This window comes from Callorhinchus milii, unplaced genomic scaffold (assembly GCF_018977255.1).
Source record: "Callorhinchus milii isolate IMCB2004 unplaced genomic scaffold, IMCB_Cmil_1.0 Scaffold5, whole genome shotgun sequence".
Taxonomy (NCBI): Eukaryota; Metazoa; Chordata; class Chondrichthyes; order Chimaeriformes; family Callorhinchidae; genus Callorhinchus; species Callorhinchus milii.
The window spans coordinates 63,326,810-63,345,232 of NW_024704746.1; the positions used below are offsets into that span (position 1 = coordinate 63,326,810).

Consider the following 18,423-nt stretch of genomic DNA (forward strand, 5'->3'; position numbering starts at 1 on the left):
TATTCCAACGTAATAGTCAATCAACTCAAATGTGTTCTCAAATTCCAACCACTGCCTGGAAACCTCAGTCTGCATATTACAGATGTTTCTTTAATACAGTGATAACTGTCTATTTACGGTAACTGCAATTTCGATCCACTTTCCTCTCCCCCAGTTAGGATGTCCACCCACCACTGTCAAGCTCTGTGAAGGAAGTCCTCCTGACGTGAAAGGCACTATAATAAACGTCAATCATATCGTTTTGTATATTTTGAAGTATTGCCATCAAATAAGTAGGAACCTGGTTGTTAGTCGATTGGCGAATCGCTTTCTGGGAGTAATAATTCCTCCCCCCCAAAAAATTGGTCACTCAACCCACGTCTGTCTATGGGACACTGTTGTGTGTAATTGGCTGGCACATTTTGCCCACAAAATACAGTCATTCCACTTGACAGTATACTCTGTGAAGCGCTTTGAGACGTCTCAATGCCGTGATAAGGCACTGTATCAAATGTAAGTATTATTATAATCATAATCTATCTTTAAAACAGGAATTTTTTTTAAACTGAGAAGTTTGATGATTCTATTGCTAACCTTCAGGGAATTACAGTGCATGACCAGGACTGTGATCTGATTGTTATTTCTCTTCCCTCTCCCCACCTCCTTAGCCGTTTCTCACATGTAGCATCGCTGGCTGAGAGAGGGAATATTAGATACTCAGGGGTCTTGGCACTTTCTCCTCAGACGTATCTGTGGTTGGATGACTATTTCTTCTCACTGTGCAGAAAGGCCTGGCTCTTCCTCACCCCAGCAGCAAGCACAGATTGAGAGGCTGCTGTGTGAAGGGTCATGGGCAACTAACCAAAACCCACCCACTAACCAACCCGCTGTACGACAGGTTGGAAGAGAAAAAACAACTTGCTAGGCTGTGTCTTCATTGATCACAGTCTGTGTAATCGGTGTGATTTCCGAGCAGAGATTTCATTCATCGCTTTTGTACATTGATGAACCTTTCTCACAACCCCATCAGCATCTCCACAGTTGGAAGATTCCGAGATATCGGCACACATGCCAAAGGACAGGGAAAACAAAAACGGTTCCCTAATATAAAAAACAAGGTTTACAATGATACGCTACGTGCTGTTTGATCAATATCTCTGTGTCCATGGCCTTGGTGAGAAGAATTAAGTGGGAGGTCACAGGGATTGTTTTCACACAGAGTTAAGACTAAGTTTGGCCACAAGTGATGACCATAGGATAGGACCACACCATTTCGAAGGAAGTCGGATAAACACTGCGAAGAGAATAGAAAAGGACACAGAGAAAAAGCAGGGGATTGGGAGTGGAGAATTTGTCTCCAGTGGATGGATGAGTTAGCAGTTGTTTAGGCAAGTCCCAAATTGCCATTTTTAAAGAAAATAACAATAACAATCCTTGCTCTTGATATAACACCTTTTCACGTCGTTGAGACGTCTCAAAGTGTTTCACAGGATACACTGTAAGGTGGATTGACTGTGCATTTCGTGGGTGAACAGAGGCAGCCGATTGCGCACAGCAGCGTCCCACAAACAGCCGTGGAACAAGTGACTGATATTTTTTTTTAGGGACTATTACCCCAGGAAAGGGATCTGCCAAATGCCTAACAATCGGGTTCTACTTACTGCTAGGTAATCAGAGGCGTGTGGGGGAACGAAACTCGCCTAAGCTTTCGCCCCGTCAAGGGAATAGAACTCGGGTCCTCTCAGTTGCGAGGTGAGTGCACCAACCACGACACTACGGGATTCCTAATATTCTCTGATTCTCTGTCTCTCTGTTAGTTACTAAGTCAGGCCAGTCCAGCCCATGCATTTTTCAGTTAAATTCTAGCTGCGCTTGTATCAAACCGTCAGTAACACGGTTGACTGGTGCAGAAGTTTGGCAAAGACTGTCAATCTGCGTGTGACTGATTGAAGGGCAAGGAAGAGACCAGAGTCTTGCAATAACCCAGGTAACCGTTGTTGCGCGCAGAGTGAACAGGCGGCTGATGCACCGAGCGTCCAACTCGATAATACGCACGGGACAGGTTCACGCTACCAGTGAATTCTACATGTACGGCCACATCATTTCAATCTGGGGAAGTGAATCTGGCTCGTGATCAATGCATTGAGTTACTTCGTGGAAGAGCAGCAATAAAAGCCCGACAACTGATACTTACGGAGTGTTTGGAGCACGGTTGATGGCAGCTTTGCAGTCATAGAAGGAATAGTGGGTCTTTGCGAGGGACACAAGAGAACCTCCATTATTGTATATTAGTTCCACCTCAACAGCAACAAAATCTATAGACAAGAGGTTCATAGCTTTTCAATCAGCTTTTCGAAGTAAACATTTTCTTAGAAACCGCATGTTGTACATTACAGCCTAAACTAATAAAGCTTTTTTGCAATTCAAGTTAACCAAATTCTCTACTATGCAATGAGCTATTTGGTTCAGTCTTTACAAATAACCTCCAGTCTGCACTGCTGTATATGAGCATCGCAGAACATGGTTGGCTTGTAAGCTGGGTGAGAGAGAAAAAAAACAGTCACAGATCAAACACTTCATTCCACACATCTACAACACATACGTGTGGAAATTTCCCAGTGTCTGGAACGGTATACGCACACTCTGTCGGGGCGCACCCTACGTCCAGAGAGTATTTGGCGCAGGTTAGCAAAAGCCGAGGCTAAGGAGAAAGAAACTCCAGTGGGTACTGCTGGAGTTCAACCAGTTAAAACTACACGGCTGCAATTTTTTAAAAAAAAGACTTCCTCGGGTTTGGATTACATCCGTCGAAGACAACGAACAGAAATATTCACAAACGGTTTGTGTGTTCAGTCAATGGAACGACTACCAGGATACAGAAAGGTGGACAAAATATATCACAAAACTGACCCTAACTGTGAGGCATCACTCTGTGGTGAGCGAGTCAGTATTGTGATTTTTTTATACACACACACACACAATATATATACATATAATACTGCTTTCAATGATGTCAATAGTTAGTACAAATCACCTTGATTCGAAGGTGTCGCAGGGATTTCATTTATCGGCAACGACTTACACCTGACAGGTTCCACCTCAGATCTCACTACTTCTGTTTTGCGATGGTCAAAATAGCACTCAATATTTTCAAAGTTGTTTAAATCAGGGAACGGATCGATCTTCAGTTGCACCTGTAAACATCAGAAGATTAACAAAACTTATCGATCAACACCACGAGCAAACGAGCACATCTTAAAACAGTGAGGCTGAGAAGAAACAGACATTTCAAAGCGCTTCACAGAATATACTGTAAAGTGAATTGACTGTATACATTCGGCCTTTTTCAATCCTACTGTGCTCTCGACTCGTATCTGAATTCTATCACTATAATTTTACTGATATGAAAACTCCGTTAACCATTATTTCCCAAAACGGGATCAGAGAATTTTGAAAAAAACCCACTTGAAAACATTTTATAAAAGGACCCTGAGATAATTACACCAGTTAGTGGTACCAATGAACCTTCACCTCAATAGGATGCTTAGGATCACAAGAGAGGTTTGGAAGAAGGTCTCAGTTCTCAGATTACCCACTCTACCAGTTTCTCAATAGAATTCTCTCAGTTTATTACTTGTTCTTAACTACCCTTTGTGGTAATCTGTTCTAACTGTTGAACTCTCTCTCCCTTTCTCTCTCGCGACTCATGTAACCGCTTGTTCTACTGCCAAATGGCATCTTAAACAGTCCTTCCTCAAAGCTTATCACTTGAACGTAGGGTCATCTATCTGCCTTGTTGCTCTGCTCTGCAATGCCTCAAGGGCCTGGGGTAGCTGTTGATGCAGCCTGACCAGAACACTCACAGCTTGAGCTTGACTTCCACTCAACCGAATTCAACTGATTTGGCAACGCAGTGCAGAATCCTGTTTGTTTTGTTTAGACATGGTCGGCACTGGGTCAACTAATCTCTTTCAATCGCACCCTTAGCAAGTTCTGTCCCATCTTTTCAGTTCCCGTTCCTCTTATTTTTACTTCTCGTACGCAGCGTTTGCATTTATAACCCTGTTAGTCAAAAGAATTTGCAAAAAAAACAAGCGCATTTGTTTTTGTCTGAACGTTTTTATGTTGTACTGGAAGGCCGGTGCCAAAGTGGCTGCTTTGTTATTATTTCATTTCACGTTGATAGAATCAAAATAATTCCTAACCACGTGTTTGTTCACCAGGACAAAAACACCGTTATGTTTCATTAAACGTGGCTGTCGAGATTTCAGAGTTTGGCCATCAACATCCTTGGAGCCAGTCGCTCTCAAAAGAAACCTTCCCCCCCCCCTTACTTTGAGGAACTTTAACAAGAGATAATATCCTTGCATTACTGATCAAATCTCGGTAACAAAATACTACCTCGCCTGGGTCATTGCGACTCATGTTCTGAGGAGCAGTACTGGTGACTGTCATGCACTTTTTGTTCAGGCTCCACAACCAATGATCCTTCTCGCTAGCTCTCTTACAGTCCGACTTCCTGGAACAACTGTTGTAACAGGTCACAAACAAGAACACGGTTAGGACTTCAAAAAATATTAGGACTTCACAAAATATCCGAGAATCCAAAACATTCAGTCCAGTACAGTACAACCAAGACTCATTGGGCAGGGCCTCCATCCTCAGGCAGTGACCACAACAGCAATACAACAAATTGCATTTATATAGCACTTTTCACGTCGGGAGGATATCCCAAGGAGCTGCACAATGGTGGGGTTTGCCCCCGAGCTGCGGGTTAGGATCAGAGAGGGGTTGAGGGCAATAGGCGTGGAGGAGGGTACAACAACAACAACAAAATTACATTTGTATAGCACCTTTCATGTCGGGAGGATGTCCCAAGGCGCTGGACAGACAGAGTTACGGACCCGAGCTGAGGGACGGGTGGGGGAGGGTGGAGGGTGGGGGGAAACAGGGAGATCAAGGAAGATGACCAAAGGCACGGTGGAAAAGGAAGATCTTGAGACGGGCCTTGAAGGAGACAAGGGACGGTGGGTGGTGGTGGTGGTGATTAGGCAGAGGAGTTCCGGGATGGAGTTCCATATGGTGGGGGCAGAAAGGCTGAAGGACGGGGGATGTGGAGCAGGCCAGTGTCTACAGAGCGGAGGGAGTGGACAGGATAGCGGAGTTTTAAAAGGTCGCAGAGGTAGGATGAAGCAAAACCATGAAGGACTTTAAAGGTGAAGACGAGGATCTTGAACCAGATCCTCTGGGGGATGGGGAGTCTGTGAATCCGGGCGAGGGCGAGGGTGACTGGCTCACAAGTGTGGGAGAGGACATGAGCTGCAGCGTTCTGAATAATCTGCAGTGTGCGGAGGGGAAGAGTTGTGAAGTACTTAATTAAGGTTTTTGAATGAGACAGACTCTTTAATATGGCACAAATCCACGAGAATAAGAGCTCCAGAATGCAATGATGCTACAACTGCACTGTCTGGCCTGACCACACACTCTGGAGGAGGGAACGGACAGTTCATTAATTTTGGATCACGTTGTGGAAAAATGCTACTTCAGTTTGTCTAAAAGGGATTTATTCGCCAATTCTAGTCTTTAAACCAGAAGCAATTACAAGGGAAAGAGGCGTTTAAATACCAAGTCAATGCCAAAGTCTTACGTGAAGGGCGCTATCTATATAAATGCAGGTTGTTAATGTGGACCGTGAGAAGCTGTTTTATTTGGACTGAACAGTGGAACCAGAGGACATGGCCTGCGATTGAGGGGGTGGTGGGGGGGGGGCAAATTCAAAACAAATCTGCGGAAACATCTTCTCCAGGAGTGAGAGTGGAGAAGGCTCCCTAGGGAGACAGTGGACGCAGAAGAAATTCTTTCAAGATCAAATCAGATAAGATTCTGTTAGGAAATCATATCTCGGGATACAGTATGTAGTCTGGGACATGACATGTGCAAGCGATTGCCAGGATGGTGGAAGACGAACTGGATGGACCTTGGACTTTTTTCGCCAGGCAAATTCTTACGTTCTTATTGGTTTCACACCATTGGTGGCCGTGCTTCAGCCACTACACCCCGAAACTCTGGAACACCCTTCGTCTATCCCTCCGCCTTCCTTCCCCATCTTCAGGTCGCGCCTAAAGGCCTTCCTCTTCGGCCGTGTCTACAATCACCTCCCACCTCCCCCACCGGCTAGGTGTCGTGCTCCACCACTGTCAAGCGCTCTAGGACATTACTCTGCATAAGGGACACTATATAAATGCAAGTTGTTGTTGTTATGTAATTGTTGCATTTCTGCAGCCGCTGATATACTGATATATTATGGGGGGTGGTTGGGGGGAAGAGAGGAAAGTGGGGAAAAGAGTGGGGGGCTATAATCACATATCTATTCTTAACATTAACTTTTTTTGTTATGTGATTCCCTCTCCCTCTCTACCTCCCTGAAAAACAGCCAGAGCTTACATCAACTCTGACCCCAACCGAAAACATTACCGGTCTTTCCCATTGAAAACAGATTTTAGATTTTAGCTCTGGTTTTCCTAGTAGACACGGTCCTTAACACAAGCGGCTCCAAATATCTTACATTCATACAATACTTACATTCCCTCTGTCACACACCAGCCACAGTAAGGATCCCCAGAATCGATGCAAACTGCACAATTTCCGTATCTGCTACATTCCTGTACTGACAGACGACTGATCTGCAAAGCAAAACAATCAATCGATAACCCTGAAGTGATGCACTTCAGAAACGAAGAGGTGTTTTTTTCACAAAGTTACTGCAGGTGAACTCGCATAAGTGATTTCGTTATAAGTCATAGAATCGCCGACCACCCAAGTCCCATTCATTTTCCTGTGGAAAAAAAACACTTTTGATTTCTCTGCACTGGTCAGATTTTTTTTGTAGGAGTTCATGCCATTCACTGTACGTCTTTTCTGCACATGAGGGCACGTACATTGTACAGATATAATTCGTTAGTCGTATAAAATCCAATTTATGCACAACTCGTACTTTGCGAAAGTCATATTAAATGTTACGGTCAATTGTAATGGGTTGCTGCGTTTCGCCCACAAAATATCCAGTCAATTCACTTTATGGTATATTTTGTGAAGCACTTCGGGGCATCTCAACGACGTGATAAGGTGCTACATCAAATGCAAGGATTATTATTATTATTATTATGAACCTGACTCATATGACTTCTGCGAGATTATCTGTATTTGCTGAAAAATGAATTGAGAGCACAACAGGATGAAGAAAATGTCAAAACATGCATTAATATTTATTTGTATTTAAATATTAAGCAGATGATTAAAGTGTAAATGCCACACACTCGTGTTTTCTACAATCACAATGGTGGGTGGCAAATTATAGGTCAATTCTTGTGCACAGCTTCACTTTTTCAGCAACTTTCTTTTTGATGGGGAAAAGACACGATCATTTGCAATACATCAGCTTCTCGACTCCATTGATTTCGGCCTCACATTCGATGCTATCAACAACAAAAACAAAATTACACCTGTATAGTGTCTTTCACATCGGGAGGAGGTCCCAAGGCTCTGGGACTCTTCCGAGTTACCACAGAAGGCACACACGAGCTAGGTCCCAGATGTCTCTAACCCTAACCCTTCAAGGTCCGTCTGAAGATCCTCCTCTTTGACCACGCCTTCGGTCACCCTCCTACCCCTACTCCCTCCACCCTTCCTGATCCCAACCCCCTGCTTGGGTCCAAATCCCTGACTATCCAGTGCTTTGGGACATCCTCCCACATGAAAGGCGCTATGTGAATATAATTTGTTGTTGTTGTCTCTCCCTGCTCCAGACATGCTCAGTGGTATGGACAGATTTGCAATTCAGGACTCGAGGATTTCCCTGCGGCTTTGTGACAGCCTATGAGTTCCAATGTCTGATAGCACCAACACCTCGTTCTCACTCTTCCTTCTTTAAACCCGGTTAAACACTCAATTCTCCCAGGAATTCTGTTCACTAATGCAAGGAGTATTACCTGTTTTGCTCTCCACACACACTCTTAAAATACTCTTGATACATTAGAATTGTCTTTCTCACATTGGTACGTTAGGTTTTTTTTGGAAAAAAAAACTAATATTCTCCATCTCTCTTCTCCTGAAGGTGCTGACATGAGAATTAACAGCCCCTCAGGTAACCTGTGCTTCAGATAAGATGTTAAACCAAGGTCCCATCTGCCAGTTTCAGTAGATGCTGAAGATCACATGACATGACTCAAAAAAGCGAAGGGAATTTCTCCCAGTGTCCCGGCCAACAATACCCCAGAAAGATCATTCGTTCATTTCATGACTGTTTGTGGGAAGTTGCCTTGAAAAAATTGGCTGCCGCATTTGCCTATAAATACAGGACAAGACTGCGCCTTAGTTCTGAGTTAGAGTATCAGGAGGCTACTATAATGCAGAAGGCATCACAGCTGAGTCCAATCCCGCACTTACCTGATGTGACAAGGGAACTTTCTTAGCGGGGACCTCAAACAGCGATCGGACAGTGGGAACCCCAGACTATTTGCGTCTCCTCACCTAAGGCCCTTTGAGTCACACCCTGTGATAGATGGTGGGGGGGGCCATGGCTATGGCGAGAGCTGAAGTTTAATTTTTAGATCGCAATAAATAATAAAGCAATTTAAAAAGGGGAAAAACTAACCGAATGGTTCTCTAACAATCTTTAAAAGAATATAAAACGCAGATAAAAGTATTACATACGTTCTTCTCGGTCATGACGTACAGATGCTCTTTTTTTGCATCAAAAACAAGGTCACTGTTCACCTTGCTGTTGGGATCTAGATGCAAAGTCTGATATTCATCTGCTGAAGCGTGCAGGTGCACCTGTTGGGAAGTAAACATTCATTATTGCTGTGTAGGAAACGTGCACAAGTCATTTATGGGGACACTATAGTGTTCGTAACTCATGCATTCAAAACCTCCCGAATGCCAAGTCATTCCGCATTGCGTTTGTGAATGGAAAACATTTCCGTTTGGGCTGCAGAATTATTTTCTGTGTCCGATGAAATGCAATAGAAATCTCTGATGAGACGATTCACTTTGCCCCCTCACCCCTTCTCTTTCAAGTGTTGTTTTTTCTTCGAAAACCCTGGGAATGGATGGTTAGGTGGGACCTTCCTGGGGGTTAAGTCATCTCCAAAGATCAGACCAGGCAAAGCAGACACAATTATCTCAAGGCATTGTCAAGGGTTCCCTGGTGTGGAAAATGTCCTCAACTCAACTAATTTGACATAAAGAACACTCACTGGAATAGCAAAATGAGGGTGAGCATCGCCATAATTTGGACAAAGAATTTGCAAATACACTTTACAGTATATACTGTGAAGCGCTTTGAGACGTCTCAAGGATGTGATAAGGCGCTATATCAAATGTAAGGATTATTATTATTATTCACTTCGCATTATATTCCGTGAAGCCCTTTGAGACTTCTCGGAGTCGTGATAAGGCGCTATAACAAATGGAAGGATTACTATTATTATGATGATTATTAAATATTAAGGTCATAAGAGCAAAGATGACCAAATCCATCAAGCTACTTGCAAGCTCAGCGTCACCTGGCTTGATTACGCTTTCGGAAGACAAACCGCGCACAGAATTTTGAATCGGGACCATGACGCGTATTAAGAACGGGGGGGGGGGGAAATAATCCAGAGCAACTGCGCTAAAACACGGCAAGTTTAGGTCCATCAACCCAACCGCCCGCATTATAATGAGGTGCGCGAATAAATTGCTCGAGTGCTTCCAGGTTATCAGATCGTCACTGACATCACTTCCTACACACTGTGCATGCACGCTACGGGCAGAAGGTGGCGATGATGTCCACTTCCTTGGCAAAGCGAGAGCACAGTGGGCAGGAACCCAGCCAGGCATTGCCTCAAGCTGGATGGGTCGGGGATCCACACCAGACCCATGCTAAACCGGGGTGTGTCATAACGGGGTCGCTATTTATTAGCCTCAGGTATTGAGTCACCTGGCTTAGAGTTTTAAAATAAAAGTATATTAGTATAGTGTTTTGGCTTGCAGGGTTACCAGGAGCTGAATGGGATGACTCCCTGACCCCAGTGACTGATCTGCCCTTCCAGGACTTGCCGATGAGCCAGGCTGGCAGTGCCACTGAGCGATCAATGGGTGGCATTGACCGCCAGGCTGAAGGAGGATGAAGGTCCTGCAGCTGAGCCAGGCTGAGCCAGACTTCGAAGCACCTCTCAAGACCGTCCTCTTCCGACTGTGCTTTCGGCCACCCTCCTACCCCTACCCTCCGTGCCCTCCACCCTCCCCGACTCCAACCCCCTGCTCGGGACACAGCTTTGACTGTCCAGCACCTTGGGACATCCTCCCGACGTGAAAGGCGCCATACAAGTGTAACCTGTTGTTGTCGTCGTGGTGTATACCGCCATGTGTTGTTCCCCTCGATTGATTTCTTTGCCAAGTAGCACAATCTGCCCTCACTACCTCCCTGCACAGTCCATTTCACAAAACTCAAAGCTACAGTAAACTGTCAAGGCTTGTTCAGTCTATCACTCTTCAGCATGGCAGTCAATGCCACTCATTCATCACTCAATGGCACTGCTGATGGCAGCACAGTCCAGCCTGGCTAATCGGCAAGTCCTGGAAGGGCAGACCAGTCACTGGGGCAGGGAGTCACCCCACTCAGCTCCTGTTAACCCTGCAAGCCAAAGCACTAACAAAACACTATGGTCCTGGCTGGACAAGCAGCGGGAAAGCATGTCAGACAGCGTTACCAATAGCAAGCTATGCTGTTTTAGCTGGCTAGACTCCAGCAGCTACCCCCAATGCACACTCTGGGGTCCCCAAAGCCTTGGCTTTTGCCAAACTGTGCCTAATACCTTCTGGAATTAGTCAGCAGGAATGCTTCCCTCCAGGGAGAGAGAGCGCATTCCATTCCAACAACCTATCTCTGGGATTTCCACGCGTAGGTGTGGGATGCATGGAATTCTCAGCTTGGTCTGAATACTCTTAAGCACGGTGATGAGTTTCCACATGTGCCAGACACCTGGCTGACTAAAAAAAAAATGCCAGCGAGTTTCAAGAGGGGAAATAGACAGATTTACGAGAGGCAGAAGTTTGAAGGTGTTCGGGAAAAGGCAGGACAGTGGGATTGAATGAACACCTTGCTCTGAGAGCTCGATGGGCTGAACGGCCTCTTTCTGTGCTGCAAATGTCTATGATTCCATGTGCAAAGATATGAAGTCTCTTTTATATATAAATAAAAACGCCAAAAGCTGAAACGGACTTTTCCAGGCCTGAACCTGTGATTGGATTTTTGTTTGGGGGGGGAAAAAAAACGTCTTCACAATTTTTTCTTACCTTGTGAATTTCTCCTTTTACATTCCCTAAAAAGGCAATAGTGTTTTCATTCTCCACGCTCACAGCCACCGCTGACAGATTGGTGTTGTACATCCTCAATGGTTTGACGATGACGCCTTCGTCGCTTGCGATGGGGTTGGGAAGATGTTCACCGCTGCAGGGATAGCTTTTGGTTTGTCCCTAACGGAGCAACAATAAAAACACACAGAGACAGAAGTCAGTTTTCATTTACATGATGAAATGTATCACCCCCTATCCTCGCCAGGCTCCACTGGCTCCCCATCCCCCAGAGGATAGAGTTCAAAAGCCTTCTCCTCGCCTTCAAAGCCATCCACAGCCTCGCTCCTTCATATTGACCTGTCTGTTCTCCCTGCTCGGTGGGCTTCGGCCTGCAACGTCTCCTGCACTGCCCGCTCCACCATCGGCGGTCAGGCTTTCAGCCTCTCTGCCCCCATCCTTTGGAACTCCAGCCCATAGTCCTTCGCCTCAACCCCTCCCTTGTGTCCTTCATGGCCCGTCTCAAGACCCTCTTCTTCGACCGGGCCTTCGGTCACCCTCCTACCCCTACACTACCTGCCTTCCACCCCTCCTGATCCCAACCTCCAGCTCAGGTCAGAATCCCTGACTGTCCAGCGACAGCCTCCTGACGCGAAAGGCCCTGTACAAATGTAATCCGCTGTTGTTGTTATTGCGTTTTGCTGGTAATCACCAATCATCAATAATCAAGCTGTATAAAGGGAGACTAAAGGTTCTGCAAGTTTTCTTCCAATTACAAACAAGCACTCATTGAAATAAGCTAAACCCCACTGAATAGACATCATTGAATGAACAAGATGGCATTGTGACAAAATGATATGCTACCTCTGCTTTTCTGACAAAAGAGTTTACTGATCTCAACTGGAAGACAATACTGTTCCTCTAACTTGGCACATGCCCAAGAAACCCATACAGGTTGCAACATCCTCCCGACATGAAAAGTGCTACATCAATGCAATTTGTTGTTGTTGTTATTGAACAGGACAATGCTGAAGGGTATTAGGTATGGTGTGCATCCGGAAAAATTAAGAGGGAAGTTAAAATATGGAATGTCTTGGACAGAAGTATCTCGAGCTGAGATCCCCAAAACATTTAAAGGCCAAATTGAATAAATAATGTGGTTATTAAACTCACCAACGTGTGATAATAATCCTTGCATCTGACTTAAGCTCCACACTTCCAACTGATGGAACCATCGCTCAATGGGAAGTGGGAAGTGTGCCTGAGCTGCGGACACGAAGATGGTGACATGCTGAGTTGTGTTGCCCACCAGGAAGCTCCCAGGGAGTTCCTCGTACCTATCATCCACCTAGTGTGGGCTCAAACCGGATGTCAATCAACGAACTAGTGACTATCCCTCTTGGGAGTGTGTGTGGGGTAGGAGGGGGGTTCTTCTTAGAGCTGAATTGGCTCCAATGTGACATATCTGGCTATGGGATGTCAGAATCGAGCCAGCCCTCTGTGGTTGTCTCAGTAGTCCAGTTCCTGAGCCAGGCAGGTCTGCAGTATTCCAGGACACTGCTGGTGAAAGCAAAGCCAACCTGGCTCGTCGGCAGGTCTTGGAAGGGCAGACCAGTCACTGGGGACAAGGAATCCTCCCATACAGCTTCTGTTCACCCTGCAAGCCGAAGCCCTAATGGGTAGGGCGGTCCTCACTGAACAAGCAGTGGTAAAACATGCCAAACAGTGGTATCAATAGCAAACTATGCGGCTTTAGCTGGTACACCAGCAGTTACCCAAACGAACACTCTAGGGTCCCAAGCCTGGGCTCTCACCAAACAATACTTTCTGGAATTCGAAAGCAGGATACGTCCCTACAAGGAGAGAGTGCGCATTCCATTCCAATAACCTATCTCTGGGATTTCCATGTGTAGGTGGGATGCTTGGAATTCTCAGCTTGGTTTGGATACTCTTAAACACAGTGATGGGTTTCCGCGTGTGTTAGACATCCAGCTGAATAAATGTGCAACTCCCCAGGTGCAGCAAGAGAACTGTACAGCTTGAGTGTGACTTCTGGGGGATCTCAACTCAAATGATTTGCCAATAAAATCCAGCATTCTGTTTGCCTCGTTTATTGCCTCGCTCCCTCCCTTGGCTCCTTCAAGGCACGTTTCAAGACCCCCTGCCCTCCGTCCCTCCTAATCCCAATGCCCCTTCCCTCTTCGAGTCCAAATCCCTGACTGTCCAGTGCCTTAGGACATCCTCCTGACGTGAAAGGCGCTATACACATGTAATTTTTTATTGTACTGTTTCACATTATTTCAACAAAGTGAGCAATGAGTCAATCACCCGTGGATCTCTTTCAACTTCCCTCATGGCAAGTTCTACCCCATTTATGAAGAACACGCAGTTCCTATTTTTACTTATTTTTACGTGGTACAATGAATTGAATTTCATCTGAATTGAACCTTTATTTGCCGGTCAACAACAAGGTCCCAGTAACAGCCATGAGGTGAATGATCAATTCTTCTGGAAGCTTGTTGGCCAGGAAATCAGGAGAAACTCCCCTTGTGGGTTTAATAATAATAATATTTTCATTTGATATAGTGCCTTATCAAGTCGGGTGAGACGGCTCAAGACGCTTCACACAATATATTCTGTAAAGCGAATTCACTGTACATTTTGTAGGTGAAACCCGGCAGCCAATTGCGCACAGCAGTGTCCCACAAACAGTCGTGGATTGAGTGACCAAATTATTATTATTATTTTATTAATTTATTTTGAGGGATAATTACCTCTGGTTAGCAATCTGCCAATCGTCCAACAACCAGGTTCCTACTTATTATTATGGAGGTGTATGGAGTAAGAAAACTTGCCTAAGGTTTCGCCCGGCCCGGGAATCGTACCCGGGTACTCACGCTTTCGAAGCATGTGCTCTTACCAATACTCTTCAGGACTCCATGCATGTATGGAGTAGCAGCATGTGTGAAGGAAACAACCCGAAAAAAGATTGACCCAAGAAAAAAAAACAGACAACAACTTGCATTTACATAGCGCCCTTCACACGGGTAGTGTCCCGGAGTTTAAATATCGAGGCCATAGTTACCGGAGCCAGTTCGTTGCACTTGAATGCAGTGTTGTCCTGGTATGGGGGATAAATCACTTTAACCCCATTTTTCATCCCATTGCCACTGTAGCAGGTCTCCCGATTCTCTTCGATCTTCTCATTGATCTGGTTCAAGGAAAACATGCAGAACGCTGATCTGTTGATGGAATCCGTGTTCAGGCCACCTTGGTTAAAAACAGCATAAAGCACTTGATCCTGCACTGTGACGTTCCCATAGTGTCCCGACTGAGTCATGGCCTGTGCCAGCTTCTCTCCTGGGTTAGAAACGTAGGCAGATTGGACAAGGTTAAAGTTGTTGGCAGCGTCCTTGCACTCCAGCATCATCTCGATGTTAGAATAGTAGTTCACGTCGTCCTTGCACAGGCGAAGTACGTAGGTGCGAGGAGAATTGTCCTCTCTCCTCGTGCGGGAGAAAATAAAATAAACGAACTGGCCGTTCTGAAAGACGAACCGGAAGTTGTAGGGGTACTGCTTCGGCACGGAAGGTTTCGCAGCTAACGAGGAGTCCCGCACCAGCTCGAAATATGACTTTAAGCGGCTCTGAGTGAGTGTCCTGGTGCTAACCAATGCATTGGAGTACTCCGATCGACTGTTCCCAACAAACATGACCCTCTCACTGCCTTCACTGTACGTGATGGTGGTTACGAGCGCCACGGTGGGCGTGGCAGCATCGACGGCTGCCACAAAGGTGGACTCGCCCCCGTTATCGTCACTGTAAAAGACAGTGAAATTATTTAAATTGTACAGCGAGCATATTCCTCGAAAGATGTTTCCGCATATCACAAGCTTTTCGGTTTCTTTGTCGATGAGCAGAACCTTGTTGTAATTGTCCATGTCTTCACTGTTTTTGCAGCTAGTTGGGTTTATTGGCGGAATGCATTTTGGGTTGTCCTTTTTGGGACCGGTGTGAAGATCTGCTTCTACGCCTAGAGTCATGGAGAGCTGATACAGGTGATTCACTGCCCCCACGTACACTCTTCCTGTCTCGTCGTCCACTGCCAAATGGAGCAGCTTTGTGTCGCTTCTAAATTGGCCATCTCTTTGGGTTGCACGAGTGAACGCTAAACAAATGCAGGCAAATGCGCAGAGAATCCAATTCCAAGCAGACATGTCCAAACTCGAACTGGAGAAAAACAAACAAAAGGGAGAGAAATTCAGAGGAGGAAGAATACAAAGCGATACACAAATAACATAATAATCCCTAGTCCTTGCGTTTGATACAGATTCTTTCATGTAGGGCGGAAATCTCAAAGAGCTGCACAGGATTTATGGCGTACTTTAACAGTCAAACTTGGCAGTCGATTTGCACACAGCAATGTCTCACAAGAAGCAAAATGAGCAACTTTATCGGGGAGATTGTTGGCCAGGACACTGAGAGAAACTCCATTCTGTATTCGAATAGGCCATGGGATCTTTGATATCCACCTGAAAAACTTCAGTGTAAATAATAATAATCCTTGCACTTGTTATAACGCCTTATTGCGCCTTATTCCGTGAAGCGCTTTGAGACGCCTCAAAGCGCTTCACGGAATACATTGCCAAGTGCATTTTATGGGCGAAACGCGGCAGCCAATTGCGCACCGCAGTATCCCAACTGAGTGTCCAATTTTAATTTAATGCCTCATCTGAAGGATGACACTTCCAACAACTTTCAAATGCCTCCGGAGCCTCGCCCCACTCTGCGACCTTCCTCTCTCTTTCAGCTCAGCATATACTGGCCTGCTTCACATTCCTCGCCCACTGTTTGTTACGAAGCAAGGAGTATTATTATGTATATTATTGTCAACAATACACAAGCACCTCTTCCAACGTCCTATTCTGCCTTCACTTTGTACAGAGCTGTGTAGTTTTATGATTGTTGCAAGACTACATGCAGGTGCTCTTTGCTGACCATCTTAAGTTTGTCTGTAAACATGATCTTGTTCGCTCCTTAAGAAGAAGTTCACTCCAACCTCTGTAACCTTGGCCAACCACGCTGATCTGATTCATCGAAGCTCAAAACAACCATCAGCGATAGGATAATAACAGTAATCCTTGCAATTTAATATAGCCCCTCATCACGTCTTCAAGATGTCTCAAAGCGCTTCACAGAATATACTGTAAAGCGAATTGACTGTGTGTTTTGTGGGCAAAACGCGGCAGCCAATTGCGCACAGCACTGTCCCACAAACAGTCGTGGATTAAGTGACCAAATTATTAGTATTATTTACTCATCTCTTTGTACCTGAACATTAACAAACGTTGGCTATATCTTCCATTTCCCTCTCCATCCTAGGTTTGTTTTCTGTCCGTCTCTCTCCCTCTGTCTTTCTCTCTGCCTGTCACACCACCATTGTCTCGTTTGTTTTATTTCCCTGCCTTGCCCTCTCCTTCCCCAACTTCAGGTCGTGCCTTCCCCTTCGACCATGCTCTGCCCCTGTCAAGCAACCTCGGACTTATATGCATTTATATAAGGATGAGCGACGCTATATAAATACAAGTTGTTTTGTTATTGTCTTCTTCTCTCTCCAGCCTCCCCCAATTAATAACATTTAATTATCTGTGTATGGGCTGCTCGTGTCCTGACATAATAACTTTCTAATCTCTTTGTAAAACTCCCACCCCAACAGTTTACTTCTCTGGGCTTTAAAAGGGGATTTCACAACCCTGTTCAAGTGCAGATGAAGGGTCACGCCTGGATCATTAAACATTAGCCTCACATTCTTTTTGAATGCCAACTGAGAGATGGGGATTTCCTGTGTTCTTGTTACTCTACTATCAATGGGAAGGGAGGGGGAGGATGTTCATTATACAGAATAGCAGACCCATTGGTAGTCGAAGAGTTCATTTCTTCCTTCAAAAGCCTTTCATTATATAGAGGTATAAAATACGGGCCATCTAAATGAAACAGAACTGTACTGTTTATTTGCAATGCCTTTTACATCTTTTTTTCATTGGCTAATTACCTTGGGAAAGAGTCACAGTAAGCAAGTGAATAAAGATGCTACTTTTTCACACCTGGCCGAATGGAAATTAGCCCCTTGACTGGGGCGATCTTGGAAAGAGAGATAAATAATAATAATCCTTGCATTTGATACAGTGCCTTATCAAGTCTTTCTGAGAGAATTGGCGGTATATTTTGTGGGCGAAATGCGCAACCAATTGCGCACAGCAGTGTCCCACAAACAGTCGTGGATTGAGTGACTGAATTATTATTATTATTTTTTGAAGAGGTTATTGCCCCTGGAAACTAAATCTGCCAATCGACTAACAACCGGGTTCCTATTTAATGCTAGGTAATACAAAGGTGCGTGGAGTAAGGAAAGTTGCCTTCGGTTTCGCCCTGCCCGGGAATCGAACCCGGGTTCTCTCGCTTGCGAGGTGAGTGCTCTAACCAATATGCTACAGGACACTATAATTCATCTGCGAGAGGGCTGGATGTGTGCTGATGGACTGCAGCCTTTACCGTATACTCGCTCTTCCCTCAAAAAAACAGCTAAGTATCGAAAGTCTTGAAACTACAATGCTACCCTGCCCCCATTTCACTCAATTATTTCCCTTTCATCATGAACAATGCTGGACCCGCAGGGAATCTGCCCGACTGCCAGCTGGTAAACATTTAACGGTGCTACTGTAAACGTGTTGATGCAATTTTGGTCCAAATTGAGGCCCAGTGAAGCCTGGGTCATATGGATCGGATAATAAAAGGCCATATTTATGCCACTGTTAGGTGTGAGGTGGCCGAAGGCGCAAATTAGTTCCTTAAGTTTTTTTTAAATTCTTGCCCTTTGCCAATACGCTCGCGCTCAGTTCCCTGGGCTAAGCCACTCAGGGTAGGGAGGAGAGGGAGACAACGGAAGCAGAAAGTGTCATTTGTTTCAAGAGCAAATTAGATAGATTTCTGTTGGAAAATAATATCTCGGAATACAGTATATAGTTTGGGACACAAAATGTCAAGCGACTGCCAGAATGGTGGAAGGATGGATCTTGGTCTTCTTTCGCCTGACAAATTCTTAGGTACA

General features: G+C 45.2%; 1 protein-coding gene across 4 annotated transcripts in view; it reads right to left on the bottom strand.

The window, feature by feature from the left end:
* The window catches only part of LOC103176971 (plexin-B2), a 175,880-nt gene that overhangs the window by 40,444 nt on the left and 117,013 nt on the right, over positions 1-18,423 (bottom strand). For all 4 annotated transcript variants that reach the window (XM_042335787.1, XM_042335788.1, XM_042335786.1 and 1 more), the window contains exons 3-9: positions 14,402-15,545; positions 11,320-11,499; positions 8,692-8,814; positions 6,562-6,662; positions 4,381-4,507; positions 3,014-3,173; positions 2,174-2,294 (exon numbers count right to left, since the gene is read on the bottom strand). In XM_042335787.1, the coding sequence (XP_042191721.1) occupies positions 2,174-2,294; positions 3,014-3,173; positions 4,381-4,507; positions 6,562-6,662; positions 8,692-8,814; positions 11,320-11,499; positions 14,402-15,532 (1,943 nt within the window). In that variant the 5' untranslated portion in view covers positions 15,533-15,545. The remainder of the gene's footprint in view (positions 1-2,173; positions 2,295-3,013; positions 3,174-4,380; positions 4,508-6,561; positions 6,663-8,691; positions 8,815-11,319; positions 11,500-14,401; positions 15,546-18,423) is intronic.